Consider the following 20,151-nt stretch of genomic DNA (forward strand, 5'->3'; position numbering starts at 1 on the left):
TGCTTAATAGCTTCAGTAAAGGGGATCCCAAGTAGCTCTCAGTTTCTGTGTTTAGCTGGAATATGGCATATCTGAACTACATCATGTAAATAGTCTTCGTGTATGCTACGATTTTTCTTTGGTCGCCAGAAGGAAGAAGAAGTGTTCCCTATCATCACCTCTCTTATAATTATGCCTTGTTCTGCCCCAACCCTGACATTTAAAAATCAGTCTGTCTAGGAGTGATTTAGAGTTTAAAACCAGGGGATTTTACAGCAGTTTTGACTTAGCCATACTTGTCACAATTTGCTTTGCACTGACGGTAGGCACCTTTGCTAGAACTGGGGTTCTAAACTGCTGCCTTTTAATCCAAGTTTTATTTAAGAGAAATAACTGCAGGAAACACCCTGCCTGTGGGTGACTGAGACTTGCTTTCTGTGTTGTGTCATGCAGCAGAGCCAGCTGGTGGGCAGCAGCAGTAGCAAAAGGGTGGCTTCAGAATGGATCTGTGACAGTTACCCTTCCTTGTTCAGGAAGACAGATTTAATTTCTGTGGCGACTGTCAAAAACACTTTAAAAGCTTTATCTCTCACTGTAACGATGCAGCAAACATATTTTTACACACAAGGTTTGGGGCTTTTTTCTTTACATTTTTAAAATGTTAAAATAAGGCAAAATCCAGTGTTTCAAGTGGACAATATGAACAATATCAATCATTTATTGTACTGATAGGCAGATTCACTTTTCCTTCACTTCATATACACAATTGTATTTCACATTGCATAGAGAAAAGAGGAGACAAGCAGGTAAGACGTTAAATCACTGTGCATGGAGTGGGAGTAAAACAGTGAGAATGAACTGGCTTAACCTTATTTTAGTTTTTTGTGTGGTTTTTATTCCCAGCAAGACCCCATTCAGTACCACCGACCCCTTAACTTTCTGAGGCTCAGGCTGGAGAGAGCCCAAGGCCATTAGGCCATTCCTGAAATGGTATTGAGTTGCTTGAGTTCACCTGAGGAATTCGAGGATTCATTTCAGTGGGAGTTCATTGACTGTAATCTTGAAGGATTGAGCCTCATTGTTTGAGACACATTTCAAGTAAAATGCATTTGCTTCCATATGTTAAATAAGACACAGAAATGCATCTGAGAAGTTATATATAGCTAATCTGCTAACCTGGAATTGCTTCCAAAACAGTTGTACATGGAGGCAACATAGGTTTATTGGCATTAAGAGACAGCCCAATTTCCCTCCTTCTCCAGTACTTACTGGGAGCAGTGGCCTGGACATTCATGAAGTTGTCTGGCATAAAATTGGTGTAAAGTAAAAAGGGAGCCAGACCAAAAGAACGCCAAGGATGCAAGAAGATAGGGCTGCTTCATAGTATAGTTCCCATTTAAAAAATACATCTCTAATATAATAAAAAGCAGAGCCCACCATGTAAACTAAATTAATAAATTGTTATAAAATCTGTACTATTTTTTTCTTCATTTAATGTCAAATTTTAATGCTAGTGAGATAGGCTAATAATTCAGTGTAAGATCCAAGGAGGCACATTTTTCTAAAATAGTTAGTTTGTCCTTTACATGGTACAGATACAAGAATCCAGGAGATACACAAACTAGACACCAATAATCTTAGGATATTAAATTTAATTATAGATTACACAGAATATGATGTAAAAACAGCAATTTACTAGAATAATTATAACCTGCAAAATGTGAAAATAGTTTAGAAAATGGATTGTCATATTCTCTGACACAGCAATAGTCATGAAAGGTACACTTATAATATCATATGTTAATCTGTGTATTAACTATACTACCTGTCATTTAGCCAGGATTTCAAGACAGATTAAAGGCATTTATTTCTGAAGTGCCTATGTTTAAATTCAGTAAAACAGCTAGATTGAGAACACTATATTTTTATCAACTACTGCATGGAGATCTATTCCAGATAAATGCTTTGTCTATATGCTATGAATTTGCAATGAGAAGAGTAATCGTAAAACTGCAGAGAGTACAGACCTGTGAGTGGGTGTTTTAACAACTCAAAATATTTCTTAGTGCTTTATTAAATTTTTGAATCAGACATGCCAATGTCTCTTTCCTATTTCAGACCTAGATCATATTTAATCTGAATTCATGTTTTATATTTAAAAACCCCACATTTATTTGTTTTGGGAAAGATACGTGTTTATGTGTAGATCTTTTTGTTATGTAGTTTAACAAGAAATGTTGCAAGTGTCAAAGGATATGATGACCACAGCAATGTCAGCAGGTTTAATTTTTCTCCAGCCATGTTTATGAAAGCAAAAACCCAACCAAAACCAACCCTGACATATTTAGTTTCTTTTTGAATATACAGACTGGCCCAAACACTGACATTCTCTTTATCAATCTTATTGTTACAAAAACTGTACATTACAAACAGTATAGAAACAAACTGAAAGGAATGTGCCACACATCCTGGCTAATTTTCTATATGCAGTTTAAAAATACAGCCTACTCCCTTATAGTGCACAGTTATTCTGTAGAGTACATCACTAGTTAAGTGGACATGATAGAAGAGCTCTAGTTTTCCTCAGCACAGAGAATAAGAGCCAATTCTGCTCGGTAAAGCTTTCCTCCATCAGACAAGGCCATGATGCTTTTCTTGTATGTTGCAAGGTTGGTAATGTCTAGTTCCTATTTAAAGAACAGATAATGCTTTATAATCCTGTTTAGTTATCAGCATGAACAAGTTTACTTCCAATGGCAGGAAATGAGAAAAAAATCCCAGGTATTCTCAGCCTGTCCAACAGTAACACGCTAAGATGTTTTTCATATATTTGTATGTTACCCATTATATGATAGCCATATGTTAGCTTGCTGCTAGCCAGTGTCTCAGAGGCAAGCAAGCTCTGGACAGTGTAATCACAACTCCCCTAGTTCAGGATTTACACTGCTATTATTTCCACCACAACTTTTAGTTGTACTTTGACTTCAGGAATTATGACTTAGAAGCTCTATATTTATCTTATTAGGGTGGATTAAAGCGTCCTTAAAATCCAAATTAAATCTAATCTCTAAGGAGAAAGAAGCCCTCTAGGATTACCTTTTTGTTCTTTTCACAGAGATCCTTCAGTAGGGCATCAAGTTCATTTTCATCTATATAGCCATTGCCATCCTGAAAAAGACCATGAAAGACAAGGTTAAACATTTATTTTTAGTTCCAGAGGTTACAGCTAGTTCTCCATATATTCAGAAAGTAAGTGCCAATAAACTACACCATTTATAAAAACATTTTTTAAAGACTTACTTGATCATACATCTCAAAGGCATTATTGAATTCTTTTGCACACATTTTGACACCCTAAATGCCAAAAGGAAAGAAAACAAACCCATTAATGACACCAGTTATGTGTGATGGTAACAGGCTACCCGAAGAATGCAAATATTCATACCTGAAATTTAATAAGAAAATTTTCCTGTACAGGGAGCAGTCTTTGGAGAGAAAAAAAACAAAGGTCAAAATATTTAACTGTTCCCATTAGAGCACTTGACATATGATATTTCTTGTGAAAAGAAATAGAAGACATACCTGGCCAGTTCAGTAAGCTCCAACTTTCCATCATTGTTTGCATCAAACATCCTGAGCTGAAAGAATTTATATATTTAATATATCAATCAAAATTAATCAACCTAATGCAGAAAACACTTATTTGGAAAACTTAAATCCAATTAACTTTGTCCTGAAATTATTTCCCCGGGTCACATTTGCTGTGTAATACAGTTTATTTTAAGTACTGACTAAGTAATTTATAGTAAATAATTCTACTGCAAAATCTTGATAAGAAAACAGGTAAGCAATTCTGATTAACCTGCAGCAAGGTAAGTCTTAGCCTGCCTAGACTGCTGAATGAATTCCCTGTATGAGAAATGTGCATGTTATTATTTATAAATGAGAGGAGTGTTGATGTGATAACATTTTATTTTGACTTCATGTCATGATTGGGTAATAGAATCATTATTCTCTATTCATAAAGATGTAAAACTGTTGAGTTAAGTGCAATAGAATCCAAGGCATTCAATTCCCAAGACAGAAAGCAATAGACATTTCATTCAATTGAATAGGTCTAACTATTTAAGACAGTATTTTTTTACTGTGAAATATTAAAAAAAAAAAGTGAACAGATGCTGCAGATGATCCTATTTTCTTGAAGGCATGAAAATAGGAAAATAAATCTCTCAAAATAAGCATAATTAAAGTATAGTAACAACTATGTTAATATAATTTCACAAAATAAGTTGTTATTAATATATCTAATAATTTTTAATAGCTCTACTATTAAAGTGTTTTCCTTTGAGGCCTTGAAAGAACGACTTCCTGCCACTTGAAAGGCACAAACAGCATATAATAGCTGTTAGAAGTAGATAAAGATATTGTTCCTGCATAGGACTTTTCTCTTCCAGTATTTATGTCTGTATAGTTCCATTTTTCTACTTTCAAACACCATATTGCACTTGCTGTGCAATAAAAGAGTCACAAAAGCAGCAGACTACAAAGCATTGTATGGAAAGCACCACCAGCCACACTCCATCCCATCACCTGCAATCCCAGTAATTTTAGATGTCATTTATAGACAAGAGGAAAAGCAACATCCTGTATTGACATATTTACATAAATATATATCCTTTTAAAGAGAGAGCTAATGTAATGCAATGAAAAAAGGCCTGATTTCATTTCGTTAATACACAATAAATGACAAAGGATGCCAGAAAAAGTGACCAAATCTACGAACACTTATTTCTACACAACACCGTGGTTCCTTTTAACACTTCCTTCCTTTGTATAAAAACATCTGCCTTGTGTGCATTTCCCAGGAAAACAGATATGCATTTGAGGGAGGTAAGTAAGCAGTGCAGCTGTGAAGTGAATTTATTTTGTATTTTGATGTGTTAGTGGCTGGCTCTGCCTGCCAGCAGCTGCTCAGGACTGTGTGTTTTTTATTGTCCTTCTGTTTTCTGCAGGAATGATTGGAGAGCTGGGCTTATTTTTTTCTTTTTTACCTAAATTCTTTGTCAATATGTGTCTCTGCAGAGGCCAGAACTTATAGCGCACTTTAGGATAGAGGTCAAAAAGCTCCCTGAATGAAAATGTTATCTTCAGCAGTGAATGAACAGTGACAAATCTATGTAAATGTTTTATACTGGTACAATGAACCAGCAGACTTTTTCCAGGAGAGATACAAGTTTTGTTCAGCCAACCTTAAACCAGTTTGAGGCCTAGTGTACATTTTTGATTTTTACAAGTATTGTAGGATGAAAACAAGCTGGTAAAACGAAAAGATGTAGATTTATACATTTCCTGAAGACCAGAATTCTGTCTTTTTTTTTTCTTGAAAAGCCAATGCAGAAGCCAGTACTGGTCCTTACCATGGAGTGCCATAGCAATGGGATGGATGGATTGTTCAAAGGATGGGATGACCAAGGAAGTTTTGCTATAATGTTTATCTAAAATATCAATTATCTTCCTTGAAGCAAGGGGAGAAAGAAAGTGTGGGGTATTTGTAAATGTAAGGAAGTCACCATGCAGTGATATCTTTTCAGACAAGAGACAGACACAGCACTAAAAGAAGGCAAAATATAGAAAGTAACACCCAGTTAATTTGATCTAAACAATAGAATTATGACAAGAACCATTTTTCTCTTATGAAATGTGAAGACTTTGGTTTTACAGCTAGCAGCATGAGGGAGCAAACCAGGGAAAATACAATGGCATGGCATGATACTATATAAAAACCAAGAAGGTTAAAAATTCCTGGACTTTTCTTTTTGAGCAGTACTGCCCATTATAGGAAGTTACTGAGTAACTTCCCATTACCCCATTATGCCTTTAAATAAACTTACCATTATTTCTGTGTATTCTGTTAGCTTTGAGTCTTCAATCTGCTTATTTGCTTTCTGTAATAAATCTTTCAAGAAACTCTGTTAAAATAAATAGAGTAATAGGTGAATTTTAATCTACAGCATAAAAGATTTGACTTGCTAACTTCAGATTAAAGTAATGGGAAATAGTATTTTACTTTCACTTTAGTATCTACTACTGAAGTGCCAAATAAGTAGGAAAAATAGTTATTAACAGATAAGAGGATATGTTTCTTTTGGAAAGTTCAAGTATATTGCATTTTATTTGGAAAAAGTAACTAATAAAACTTCCTGCATTGTATGCAAATAGTTGTATTGTGAATTTGGAAAAAGATTGGCTTTCAAGTATACTGTTTCTTAATATGCATTATCAGTAAACTAAACTAATTAACCTTGAGTCTCCTTGAAAACTTGTATGCCTAATGACTTCTTGCAGCATCTGAACAATTTTACAGAAAGGATCAATGATTAATTGAGCTTTGTCCTTGCCTATGGCATTACCTCATGCTAGAAGTGAACATTGCTTCTTCCGACTTTGTATTTTAAATGTGTGCAGCCAATTTCTTTGCATTTTTGAATGAGAATTTGATGTCACATGACTTGAAACACCAGCCATTTTTACTTTAAAAAATAAGAATGGTGGAATGGTTTCCACCCATTCCATGTTTTAAATTTCTGTACTAGATCTGTGACATTAAAAAAAAGGGAGATAGCAAATTGTGAAGCAAGGGCATTGCAAGACCTGATGAAAGACCTAATTCCTGTCATCAGTTGGAGTGTCATTATCCTTGCAGAATTTTTGGCCACATTTCAAGCCAGAAAATGGGAGAGCTTATAAGGAAATATACTTGTATTCCTGGACCTGAATGCAACCATGTCAATAGTGATATGACTAACACTCCCTATAGTTCTTTCAGCCTGGCCCCCTCCAGGCTGGAGGCCCTTCCTGGTAGTTTGTATAATGAAGAACAGGACTGAAATGTTGTGAATGGATGTTACAGAAACCCATTTAATCTTGTGTGCTTCAATGGAAAATAGAACTGGAAGGGAAATTAAAAGGCTATTCAGTCCATGTCTCAAGAAAGGATTCTATCTATCTAAACTTCCTGAATTAGTCTCTGATCTGAGCTATTGGCAAACCTTTCCTAAATACAGGCAGAGATGAAGAGTCTGCCTCCCCCTTAGACAACATATTCTACTGTCATTACTATTGTTAGAAAGTTTTCTTGATTTCCAGCTTAAATTTCACTTACAAAGTTGTAAGTGGGTGTACTCCTCTCATAGCAAATACTTTAAAATGTTTAGGCTTGCCAAGAAATACTGATCTAAAAATAAAACTGGACATTTATGTCTTATTTTCAGTGTTAAAATGACCTCTTTCTCTGATGCAAACGAAACCTCACGGCACAAGAGAGATGAACCATTAGAGATTCAGTTAAAATGTCTTCATTCTTCAGCTGGCCCTCAATCAATCCTGCCTTTTAAAATCTATTTTAAAATATAGCAGTCAGCAGGCATCATCTAACAGCTGGAGAGTTCTCAAGTGCTACCTTTTCCTGATCCTGCAACTTTAAAAACTGGCCTGGTGCACCCAGTCAGCAGAAGAATGGGCTTGTCTGCCTGAGGGTTACCCTGAGCTTAGATCCTCAGCTAATGTCACACAGATATCAAACTCAAAAGAGAAAGGGAAAAGGAAAAAAGATGTGAATTTTCTGTGATGGATTTCTTTTCTGAGCAGAAGAACAGTAAAGATTTTGAGCAGTTTGATCTCCTGGTGCTCTATGTAAAACTTACATCACTCTTTATACCCCATATGGACAAAATAGTCCAAATTAGATGGATAAACACAGATAGTTCTCTTGCTATGAATTGCTTTGATTCTTTTGAATGTGAAGCTACAATAATGACTCAAATGCAGTTGAACTGTGGAAAATGGCACCTTTCTACTCAGAAAGCTGTTGTATATGAGCATCTCTGCTATGAAGAAAGGCAGAGAGAAGTGGGACGCTTAAGCTTGGAGAAGAGGAGCTTCAGTAGAACATCATCAAAGTATATAAATGCTTCAAGGGAAGGTGAAAAGAGGATGGAGCTAGGCTACTGACCAGAGACAATGGTGACAAAGTGAAACACAAAATATTCTTTCTGAGCATCAGGAAACATATTTTCACTGCAAGGATGACACAGCACTGGCACAGGTTGCCCATGGAGGCTGTAGAGTCTTCAATCTTGGTGACACGCAAAGACCATCTGAAAAAGGTCCTGGGCAACTGGCTCTGGGTGGTATTGCTTGAGCAGAGGGGCTGGACCAGATGACCTCTTGAGGTTCCTAACAACCACCCTATGATTCTGTGATACTAACTCAACATCGACAAATTTATGTCGGTTGTATGACTAGGGAAATAAAATCACCCTTGTTTCAAGATTTCTTAACTGTGCAAGGCCGAGATGGCTGATGGGCTACCTTTATCCTGCTCTTATTTGTGCATACTAAAGCTGATGTCAAAATCCTTCTGGGTTAACCAAGCACAGGCAGCACAATGCCATTAGTGTTAGTCTAGCAGTATTAGAGTTAGAAAATTGCAGGGTTATGTGGTACTAGAGACAGCATCAACTGTCCAGCAGTATAGAGTTTAATAGTAGTGATGCTCTTAAGAAAAAACACAACAAAGCAGCTCTTTTCCCTAAGAGGCCAAAAAAAAAATAGCCAACATAGCTGTCAGAGACTCATCTTGTTTTCTTAATCTTTCTTACTTTTCAGCTACCTGGTACCCTAAGTCATTTGATACCAACACTGATCTGAATTAAAACATGGCTTAAAAAAACATTGTTTTTTTAAGAGATTAGACTTTTCCTTTAAATAATTTACTGGCCATAAAAACATCAGCTAATTGTATTGCATTTTTTGTCATGTTTGAAATGCAAAAACATGCACAGGTCGGTATCTGAAGAAAGAGAGAGCTGCACAGGCTGTAATCCAACACCTGTTCTCATGTTGTTCATGCTCATAGATGATACTGGTTTACCTTAAGTTCCTCAGAATCAATGAAGCCACTGTGGTCGCTGTCATATTTCCTCCATGTCTGCAATCAGAATGGGAATGCTTTAATGATATGTTTATGGCAAGCAGGTCTTTGATGGTTTTGTAACCGACAACTGTTCATACTGTACCTGCATGAAATCTTCACTTGACTTTAGCTGCTGGCATCTGAAGAACAACAGGAAATTCTCTTCCGTTGGCAATACCTGAGCAAGCTGTAAGAGAATTTAAGATTAAATTTTGGCTCTTTATCAGGCCTGCTGAGCCTGTAATAGAGCATGAAGATTTTTAAAAGTGTATGGAATTCTTTGTGCTCATACTGCTGCTGCTGTACTGTGGCCCACTTGGAAGCTTCATCCTGCTAGCTGAAGTGTTTGGAAGGTGCCTCTGAAAGGCTGCTGGCCTGCAGCTTTGTCACAGTCATCAAGGTCAAACAGAACTTGAGGTCTGAGAGGGGGGAGTGAGGTAGCACTTTACCAAAAGGGTAGCTGGGGAAAGGGGGAAAAAAATCACCCATGCAGAATTAGAATCTGTATTAAAATCCATTGAATCGGCATGAAGGGAAAGCACAACACAAGGATTCACAGAGGATAAGTGTGAAGGACCACAAATTAGAAAACAGAAATATAGACCACTCAGATACCAAGGAAGAGCGAGAAGGAAAGGAACACTGACATGAAGAAAGTGTGTGTAATGTAAATGGTTAAATATAAGGAAAAGCCAGGAGAAAAAACCCCAGAAAATAGGGAGGGTAAAGAATGGCAGTTCTCATTTGTCAGTCACAGAAATGTGTTCAAAAAGAGCTATAAATACCAGGAAGAAATCAAGAGGGCTTTTAGCCCTGCAAAACCAGGGATGGTTCTTCCAATGCCTCTTCTCTACAAAAGGCTTTTTTAAAATCAGACATTATTGTACTGATTATTGAAAATGTTCATTTACTATAACTCAATTTTGGCAAGTGACAAATGTAGAAGATGGAAAGTATGCTGTATAATTTAATGTAAATTCATGATTTGTTTTTAACAAAAGCCCAATTTTTTTTTTTCTGTCCTCAAAATGTATGAAATATGTTTTGATTAAAAAAAAACTTTTTACTTGAAGAATAGACCAGCTGTGCTTACTATGGAGAAAATGGAGAAAGACAGATTTCTTAGCTGCATTCTTTTATGTAAAATGACATCTGCAGACTTTCTGGAGTCCCATCTTAAAATTTTGATTCAAATTTTTGTTTTTCTGCCTTCGTTTCACACCCTCAAATTTTTTGCTCTGCCTATTTCAGTGCCATTGCCTAATTGCTGAGGCTTTTTTATTGGGAACCAGCAGAGCTATAAGTGACTTCAGCTCTCACCTCACAGACACAACAAAGTTATGGAGACATATCTCTTGTTTCTCTAAAATCATATGTGCAAGGAATCAGTAAAATTCTTTTAGTGTTGGTACAGCTGAAAAGACACATCAGAGCGCTCTCCTTACCGGAATGGCGCAGCTGATGACAGGCTGTCAGGCCCATCAGAACCTTCTGAGTGCTTTTGCTGAGTGGCTGAACATGAAATCAAAATCAACCCAAGAAATGCATTTTTGTCAGCAGCTTTCAAAACCTACTCCATCATAAATAGAATACACACGTATGGGTGAGTATATATTTATGTGTATGCAATAGCTAAATGTGTCTAACTCAGTCCTGATTTATGAAAAAATATCTTCATTTCTCTCATGACAGAAAAGCTTTGATTTTTAGAGTATGCTCCTATTTCACAGCAAATGTTGAATGGAAGAACTATTCAGAATAAAAAAGATAGTTTGGTGAAGTGACTGATTATAACAATGGGAAGGGATTTGCTTTTGTGGAAAATATAAATAAGATGTCATTCAATGACATAGCTGACTCCTGTGAATTTTAGCAAGGGCACCATAAAATAGTAACTGTCCAAAGGATCATTAACAGCTTATTAGCAGTACAAAACTGTAATTGAGGCACAGAATATATTACCTCTGAAAGAAAATTACCTTATTTTAAGCTATACCTCTCACCCTTTGTAAGTCTCAGGGGAAAGCATTAAATTGCTTTTTGTGGAAAACTCCGCAGTATTAAAGGGATGAGTAGATTGTGTGGAAACTGGTTCAACTTCCCAGTCCCAGTTTTATACCACTACCAAGAAGAAAGATGGAAACCTGGTTCTATTTTAAGTGATGACTTCTTTGTGGGGATAAGCATAGGGGGACTCTGTGAGCATCTTTAAGTAAGAGTGCAGACCACTGCACGTCTGTGTAGGGCAGCAATAGTAGTTTAGTGAGCCTTGAGCTTTGCTGCTCAAGAGAAGGTTTATTATCTCTGGATCGCAAATAATAGACGACAACTACCAGCCTGAGACTGGTTTGACTCCTCTCTGGTCAGCTGCAGGCTGAGGTGTGTCTTTATAGGCTACCTAGCAGAAAAAATACTCTCAGTACCTAAACCAATATCAGAACTATTTTTTAGACATTGTTCTCTAAGTAAATTCCATTGATATTTAATGCTATTTAAAATTCCTTTCGCCTGACAGAGTGAATTTGCTTTTTAAAATCCCTTAATAGAGCATGGGAGTACAAAGAATATTTTAGGCTAATAAGTAGTCGATTTTTTGGCAGCAGTAATCTTCAAATAATTTGAATGAGAAATTGCTGCAGCTCTGAGTTTTGAAACCTTGGGTTTCACAGCCACATTTTGGTAAAAGCATTGGTCTCAATGAGTACAAAAGGTGAATTAAAGGTCTCTTACACAATGGAAAGAAAGTGGGCAGGTCGGGCTCTGCCTTTAGCTGGAGGACACTGGATAATAGCCAGCAAATTAACTGCAGTGTGCTTGCAAAGACAGAACCAACACTTGAACTGAGCTGAAAATCCACTTCTCCCTCTGTGAAGCCACCCAAGCCTCCTCTTTATCTCAGTCAACAGACCTTTCCTGAAAACTCAATATTGGCTGGCACATTCTTTGTCAAATGCTGGGTGTCCGTTTTGAGAGCCACGAGTCTGAATGGCTTTACCTAAATTTTCTTGAACAGTATTCACACACTTTTCAGAAAAACTATTTGATGCACTGTGTAAACGGGAACAATCTGGAGTTACTGGTTAATTTTTTTAATATAAGGAAGGAGAGTCAAGTCCCAGCACCAACTTTAATATCATACTGCTCGGCACGTACCACACATTTCATGAGTCCCATCAGCAGTTTCCAAATCAAGCTTCGTGCTGATGTAAGGGAAACAAAATACAGCTATTGGGTTTGGAAACTGCTATATTAAGGGAGAAAGTCCCTTCAGTCACTGAAGTCCATACTATCACTATTCACTTGCTTCCGTGAATGCTGAGCATGCTTGGCCCTTCACTGGGGGTGGTGAGCCATATCAGACCCCATTGGATTTGCTCATCTTCCCTCATTAAGTAAACATCAGAATCAGAAATAGAATTTGAAAGGTAAAACTCCCAGTTATCTTCCCTAAGTGAAGAAGAACATTCTTTTTCAGGCACTGTTCACACATTCTTCTTGCATCAGTGCTGACTTCACAGATATTCAAAAAGACTAATTTAAATAAAATTCTTCAATAACAAATAAATTAGCATTTTTTAGTCCAAAACAAAAAGAGTTGTTATACCAAATAAACTCTACTTCTTTCTAGATGCAAAGCTATTTGATCAATGCTAAGTATTGTTAAAAGATGCACTTTTAAAAATCAATTGTGGCTGCAAGTGAAACAAATTGTTCCCATTTCTGTGGTAGTTTAGTCATAATTACATATGCCTTTAAACAAGTATATAAAATTCAGACATACAACAGAGGAGAAAAGGTATCTTGAAATGATCTATTGTATCAGCAGTGATACTTTCTATTGACTTCTACAGATTCTATTCAGTCCTCAGTTTTAAAATTAGATACTGACCCAAAGCTGGTCACTGTAGAAACTTTGCAGGCCTGGCTTGTTTCCAGCTGTTTTTTAATTAGCTCTCTAGGTCAGATTTCTTATTATCAGGAAAAAAAATACTGTATCATTTAATAATAAAACCTCAGTCTCACTGCACTCAGAGTGACATAAATGAGTCGTTGATTTAAGTTCAGAGAAGTGACTTCTCAAATTGTAACCCTATAACCCAACAAACTCTCCTTTTTGAATTGCAGTGCTAAAGAGTGAAATTCAGAGAAAACACAATGGTTCCCTGCTTCCTATCAAGTTGTCTAAGTTATACAATTGTTGAGCAGCTGTATAAAGAGAAGTTGGTTATCTTCAGCATCTTCAGAAAATGGGAGTAAGGAATGTGAGAATTTTCTGCCTGCAGTTCTGTAAGTTCTGTAAGTTCAAGAAAGGAAATCCTAAGAAATTCATTCTTAGTCATGATTAACATGCTGACTTACTTGGGTTACATATTTGGGGTTTTTTAGAATAGATTACATACAGTGAATGCCCAATTAACTTCACTCAGACGTTATCATCACTATCAGGAATGGTGACAGAGCACAAGTTCAAAATCACAGGTAGCACTACATCACATTACTTCTCATCAAATTACCTTTTAAATTTAAATTTCTGAAATAGAACTTTATTCTGCTTTGTAGAAACCTTAAATTGCTGTTGATGCTTATTTGTATTGAATGAAGAGAGGAAAGTTGAATGACTTGTGGTGAAACGTCTGGAATGTGGTAAGGAATACATTACTTGTTAATGAAGAAGTTTCATTAGTGAAAAGAAAAAAAAAGATCTTAAGGGCGAGGAAGAAATATTCTGTGCATCTAAAAATCCAAAGTATTGGCATATTATGCTCACATTGTTCTGTGCTAAAAGTATTTTCTTCAAGTAAAGTTACAAGTAAAGCAAAGTTAAAGTAAAGTTTACAGTTAAAGTAATTGTCTTACCTCAACTATACCTATTTTTCCATCAGTAGATTTTCCGTACTGGTCCACAAAAGCTTTCATTTCAGGTGTTAAATCCTACAAAGTTACAATGATAGAATCATTACTTTAAAATACAAGAAACATATGTAAACATACTTGAATAATCTATTATTTGCCAAATAATATACCACATTTAATGAAGTACTCACACATTGCAGCTACATTCATCAAGTTTAAATGATTTTTTTTTTTTTAATTTTACTTCCTAGGGAATTCCAATATAGCCGGTGTGAATGATTGGCATCTAAATGCTTAGAACGCTATTTTAGTTTACAGAATGAAAAAATTATAAAGACAGATGTGTTGGAAGATGTGTCTAACAGTTCCTTTGTTTGAGATGGTGACAGTGAAGTTCATAGGCAATTATTACTCCATTTTCTCAGTTTTCATTTTTAAATTAGTAACTTGAAGGCAGTGCATCTTTCAAAATAAGGAAAAAATTTCAGTATTATACATCTCAACACCAAAATAGTCTTTCCACATCTTTGAGTGGATTTTTCCTGAACAATGGATGCTATTTTAGTCTTAAAAATCTCATCACAATATCATATTTTTCACTGTTTAGTATTTGGTTATCATGGAAACAGAGTAAAAATGTCACTGCTTAAATGTAGAAAGGGAGATTTAGTCAGGAGAAAACTTTAAGCAGTACCTTTAATCTAACAGAATAAAGCCATCGTTGTTGTCCATATAAATTATGGTCCCTGCTACACATCTGTCTTCTAAAGACTATTCTCATTCTAGGCTATGGCAAAAAGTTCCAGCCTTGGGGTAAATATCGAAATATTTGATTTTGGACCTGCCTTTCTTTGATTTGAGATGTCATCAACCTTCAATACCGATTAAACTTTTAATTTTCTTTGTAAGCTAGTGAAACTATTCAGCAAGAATAGGGTTACAGCTATATTGAAACTACGGACAATTCTACAGTTATAAATGAAGTTGTGTCAGACTTTGGAAATTAAAGGTTTAGCTGTTATAATAGATCTGATTATAAAGGACCTAAGTGATTTTCTCACTGGAGACACGGGGACTCTCAGCTGTACAAAGTCCATTGTAGCTTGTCCCAAATTTCACCTGCCAAAGCTAACTAAAATGTCAGCTCCTTGTAGCTGATGCAGTCACGGCCTAGTATCCTATTTCTGTCAAAGTCATCCATAGCAAGTTAGTAATTTGCCGTGGCTTTAATTAGAGATGTGGTTATTAATACAATGGACTTCAAAGTCACCTTTCATCTAACGATCCCAGAGTGGGGACAAGTTTGCTTAGCAGATAGAATGGAGAATTAGACACTTGGATTTTAATTAGTCCTGGTTAAATATTTTACTAATCTTTCTAATAGCAGCTCTGCAGTGCCGGGCATCCATCCAGTGTCCAGCCATCGAAGGAGGCACAGTTGATTACAGGTTAAACAAACCAGGAAACTTATCCTCTAGTTCATTATTCTGAAATTATGGTGAGTTTTTTGGTGTTCACTTAACCTGCTCATGAGCTGCTTGAAGAGTTATTTTAGTTATGTTATTCAAATAAATGCTCTTGGTCAAAAAATTTGCCTAAATTTAACTTAGTCCTAAAGCTGATACAGATGCAGTGCTCAATTTTTGAAATAAAGAAACTAGCCCTTCTGATACCTTAGAAAAGACACCTCAAACAAGTGGAAAAAATTAGCTTTTTCTGACACAACTTGACAATGTAAGGATAACTGGCACTACAGAAACACTCACATAATTGTACTCACAAATAACATACTTCTGTGCAGAAATATTGTCATTATCTATACAGGCAGGGAAAGTGGGAAACGGATGTGGAATAGCTCAGACAAGACCCCCCCTATTGGCACTTTATCAACCTCTGTGCTGGTCACTTACAACCCAGCATTTCTTTTGGCAATTGGCACTCCCAAATAGAGAATGGATTGCATAAATGTAGGTCACAATAAACAGAAACTATGTTGATACACTTTTGTGTCTTTTATCTTTAAAAAAGAGTTCTTTAAGCATGGTTGAAGATATACCAGATTAATTCAGTATCTACCATAAGGCATGAAACAAAAAGGCCTGATGTTTCCAAAGCCCAAGCACTAAACCTTCTGAGTAGACATTCCCCCCTTCCAGGGGGCTAGCCTGAATCAAGCTGCATGCCACCTCTCTGTCTGAGAAAAAGCAGCTGTGAAAGTACAGGCTTACTGACTGGATTAATGCAAGGATTAGCATCAGAACATAATTAGAACAGTTCTGCAGCTGGGAAGAATATTGGGAAATATTAAACCATCCTATTCAATGACAGCATCAATGTGATTCTTTAATGCATATGGCATGACTGATGTAAAATCCAACTATGAAGAATGCATAATTGAATATTTCAAAAATAGTGAGCAGAAGAGCGACCTGAAATGCAGAAGTTAATGATGACAAAGAAGCTTTGGGGTGTTAAAAGAAGGACAGGCAAGGAAATGACATATAACCTACACTAGTTTCTCAATGTGTCCCTCCTGGCAAAAGAATAGATATTCAAAGATACTGAATTAGTATCCCGTGAGACAAGAAATGAACTAATGAGATGCTTGTTTAGCAAATGAGCCTTCAAATGCAAGAATCAGGTTAGATTTGAAACCTAAGAAGACAGATAGCTGTACTCCAGAGCCCACAGACCTGCTGCTGAATTTGCTACTGTAGATTGCTCTTTTCAGCAGAACACTCCAAAGCTAGGTTTGAATCAGAGAAATGGGACAGAAAAAACATCTGAGCATTTTAAGAATACAGTGTCAGATACCATCAGGAGTTATTTTAAAAAACTCACATACATTATAACATTTGTAGCAGATAAGAATAATCCTGCAAGGGTTTCTGTGTTGCTTTGAGTAGGCTATGTTTTAAAAAGGTGCACACTTGCTTCGAGAGAGAAAAGATCCTGATCTTAAAATTATAAATATTTTTTACTTTGAGCCTCTACGCAATTTTTAACTACTCAATAATATATTAGCATTTCTACTAACAATGCCATTCATACTAAAGAGGCTTCAATATCTTCTTTCTACCAAGCAAACTTGAGAGTTTCCTGCACTTTAGCATAGAAGAGAGATTTGTTCTGTTGCAGTACTTGAAATGTATCAAAGTTGTTTAATATTTTCAGTGAAAAAAAAAAGAAATAGACCTTTTCCTTCTAAAACACCCACACTAATTTTCCAATTTTCTGTTTTGTTTTGAATTTTTTAAACTTCAATTTTGATTTATTTTACTTTTAATTTTAGTTTGAACTTACGCTCAGGAAAATGAGAGCCTACGCCAATGACTCCTATAAGAATTAACTGCTACCTAGACTGCAGTAACATTAGAGACATTACTAAGAGACAGATTTTCATATGTATAAAGTTTGTACTCATATAATTTATATTATACAATTTTCCACAAAAAACAATTAAGGTTCATATTAATTTTTTTTTCTGCGTTTAGGTGTAAAATATATAGGAACTTTCAAAGCAAAGTTAGATATTGAAAAGCTATTTCTCAATTTGGAGGCATTCTTATTAAAAAGTATTAATCTATTTTCTTCATGCACACATCATCCACTTAAATTATTTTTTTTCTGTTTCTTCAGAATTCTTTTAGCATAGACTCACTTAGACTGATTCCATTAAGTTATATATTGGGCTTTGATGTTAAAAGTGGCTGTATTTTTACACGGAATCTTTAATTTCTTTCTTTCTTTCTCCCTTTTCCTTTCCCCCCCTGCATGAGCATAGTCTGGAGGAAATTAATAATAAATTTCAATAATTAATAATAAATTTTCAATAACTCATACACATACGTGTTTTGGCAACTCTATCAAAAACTTCGCTGTTTCTCTGAGCCATTTAAACAGCCAGGATTTGGTACTCATACTCCTGGTGAAGAGCAGTAAGTGTTTAGGAGTCATCTGCAGATCTATTTAGTGACCACCAAGGGGCAGAAACGCATTTCAGCCCGTGCTGCCCATTAGGTGTGAAATTAAGAGTCCAGCTACCCTGAAGTGATGGGTTTTACTCTTCCTCTTTTTTCTTTTTCTTCGTCCTTTTTTTTTTTTTTTTTTTTTTTTTTTTTGTGTGTGTGTGTGTGTGTATCTTCCCCCCCTCTCCCCTCCAGTTTTACATATCTGGATCAGATAAGATGGATTGCAACGGGACAAGGTCCCATCCAAGACAAAAAGACAGCATCCATACATTCCTTGACTTTTCTTTTTAAGCACCGTCAGAAGTATTAGCTTGAAGCCTTGCAAGGTACGAGCGGGAGCCGCTCATCAGTGAGGTGGACCCTGGTTTCACCTTTCCAAGGCAGACGATTTATCAGATGTGCAACCTGCTCATTTCTAACCAAGCTATTTCCCTTTGCCCGGCGCGGCAGGTGCGTGAACCGCGGGATGGCAAGAGAGAACAGAAGGAACCGGGGCACTGGAGTTTGCTCAAGAAAACTCTTCTTTCCCGACGAAGACGGAAAAGTGGGGCGAAACATTAACCTACCAAGCCTGCCTTCTTCCGTGCCTGCTGCAGCTCCTGGATGAAGTTTTGTAGCTCCTTCCCGTCCATGAACCCATTGCCTGAATGAACGACAGAAAGAGTTACGGCCGCCGTCACCGCTCCCTCCAAACTCTCTCCGTTCTCCAGCGCCGGCAGGGGCGTCTCCGACCCGGCTGCTCCCTCCCGGCGAGCGGCTCCCCGCGCACCTCTCCCGGCACCGGCCCCGCTCCCGATGGCGCCGGGGCTGCGGACGGCGGGCGGGGACCGGGCCGCTCTCGGGCGGGCAGCGGTGCTGTCCCCCCAGCCTCCCGCGGGCTCGCCCCCCTCGCCCCCCGCGCCCCCGCCGCCCCGGAGGGAAAGGAGTCACCGTCGGAGTCGTAGTGGTGCCAGATCTCGAAGAACTGGGCGGCCGAGATCTCCACGCCCTGCAGGTGGGTCTCCGCCGTCATGGTGGGCGCGGGGCGGCGCGGGGGGGGTGGGGGCGCTGTCCGCGGTCCTGACTCGCCTCTGACCGCGGCGGGCGCGGAACGACAGCGGCGGCTCCGACGGCTCCTCCCGCCGCCGCCCCGCCGAGGGCTATTTATGAGGCCGTCCCGGCCGGGCCACTCCCCTCGGCGCTGCCCTCCCTCTCCGCGGGCCCCGGCGCGCCCTCCCCGCCCTGCGAGGGGGGGCCGGGGTCTCCCGACGGCGGCACCGCGGCCGGGGCCAGCCCCGCGGCGGAACCCTCGGGAACCGATACCCCGCGACGTGGGAGGGGTGTGTGGGTGCCGAGCGAGGAGCCCCGAGCAGAGGGAGCAGCGCTGAACGACCCACTCAGGAGTTACTGCGCATCCCTTGCGAAGAGCATGCCCATGAGACGTAGGGACAGAGGGTGAGCACAGCCTCGCAGTTTAGCCGTGGGGTTTCCATGTCGAAGAGGGTCCTGAATTTTAGAGCGTGGCTTGCAGCATCTCAGGATGTTCCGGTACAAGAAAAAAAAAAAAACAAAAACAAACGCTTGGGGCACCATGTGGGCTGCAAGGACCCCGTTTTTCACTGGTCCATCCCCAGTCCAGAGCTGCAGACAGTTTTGCACAGAGATGATCTCTGAAGAGCTGCAACCCTTTACCTGATATTTCTTCTGAGATATAATGGGATCTTGAGATACCCATATTGAAACAGTGCCGAGGCATAAGGGGCACTACCACAGTCTGCTCTGACTGAGCAAGAGCTTCTTTTTCATAGACTGGCTTTGGAGCCTTGCTCTCTTATAAGCAGTGAGTTGGAGGAAGGGAACAGAGCAGCCTATAAAAATCTTCCTCTTGCAGTGGGGAAACATGGTGCTGTGCTGGTAATGCTGACTGAGTCCCTTTTGGGATGATTAATTTTAGTCATTAGGGCCACCTGGATACTCTGAAGCACTGAAACTGCCTTTATCCTTCCAGCAGTATCCTTCAGATACTACACTGGATTACGATGGTTTGATGGTCAAGATGACTGGCTGACAGGACACTCGCAAATGCAGTAGGTAGTACAGTAAAGATGAGAGATGTAAACAGCTGGGAAACCCAGAATTTTCCATGTGTTAAGTGATTGGCATGACTAACATGAGGGCAATAGTATGTTAAGACTCACAAATAGCGTGAGCATACAAAATAACAGGGTAATGCAGAAGACAGCAAAATGCCAATGGGGAGGGATAACCCACAGGGATGAGGGGGGGATGTTTAGTTAAAGACTACATGTTGTGAGAGGGATTTCAGTAGATTGGGTGGCTGAAATCTTGTATGCATTATGGAACAAGATGTGGACATAGTGATTAAGAAATCAT

At 38.3% G+C, this 20,151-nt stretch overlaps 1 protein-coding gene across 1 annotated transcript; it reads right to left on the bottom strand.

Moving 5' to 3' along the window:
* Positions 1-1,680: 1,680 nt before the first annotated feature.
* Positions 1,681-18,796, bottom strand: CALB1 (calbindin 1). Its single transcript, XM_059856825.1, has 11 exons — positions 18,709-18,796; positions 18,345-18,421; positions 13,811-13,885; positions 9,057-9,140; positions 8,912-8,968; positions 5,871-5,948; positions 3,562-3,617; positions 3,425-3,464; positions 3,280-3,333; positions 3,076-3,147; positions 1,681-2,666 (listed from the first exon to the last, which is right to left on the bottom strand). The coding sequence occupies exons 1-11, from the start codon at positions 18,788-18,790 to the stop codon at positions 2,553-2,555; spliced, it is 789 nt and encodes a 262-aa protein (XP_059712808.1). The 5' UTR covers positions 18,791-18,796; the 3' UTR covers positions 1,681-2,552.
* Between the last annotated feature and the right edge of the window lie 1,355 nt (positions 18,797-20,151).

Source organism: Haemorhous mexicanus, chromosome 1 (genome assembly GCF_027477595.1).
Source record: "Haemorhous mexicanus isolate bHaeMex1 chromosome 1, bHaeMex1.pri, whole genome shotgun sequence".
Classification (NCBI taxonomy): Eukaryota; Metazoa; Chordata; class Aves; order Passeriformes; family Fringillidae; genus Haemorhous; species Haemorhous mexicanus.

What these genes read in the sequence shown, in the direction of transcription:
- CALB1 (XM_059856825.1), bottom strand. Translation starts at nt 18,790, where the DNA reads ATGACGGCGGAGACCCACCTGCAGGGCGTGGAGATCTCGGCCGCCCAG. An exon ending in CACGGAAGAAGGCAGGCTTG is followed by an intron (nt 13,886 to 18,344) that starts GTAGGTTAATGT and finishes GTAACTTTGTAG; the next exon opens with GATTTAACACCTGAAATGAA. An exon ending in GAGCTTACTGAACTGGCCAG is followed by an intron (nt 3,465 to 3,561) that starts GTATGTCTTCTA and finishes TTCTCTCCAAAG; the next exon opens with ACTGCTCCCTGTACAGGAAA.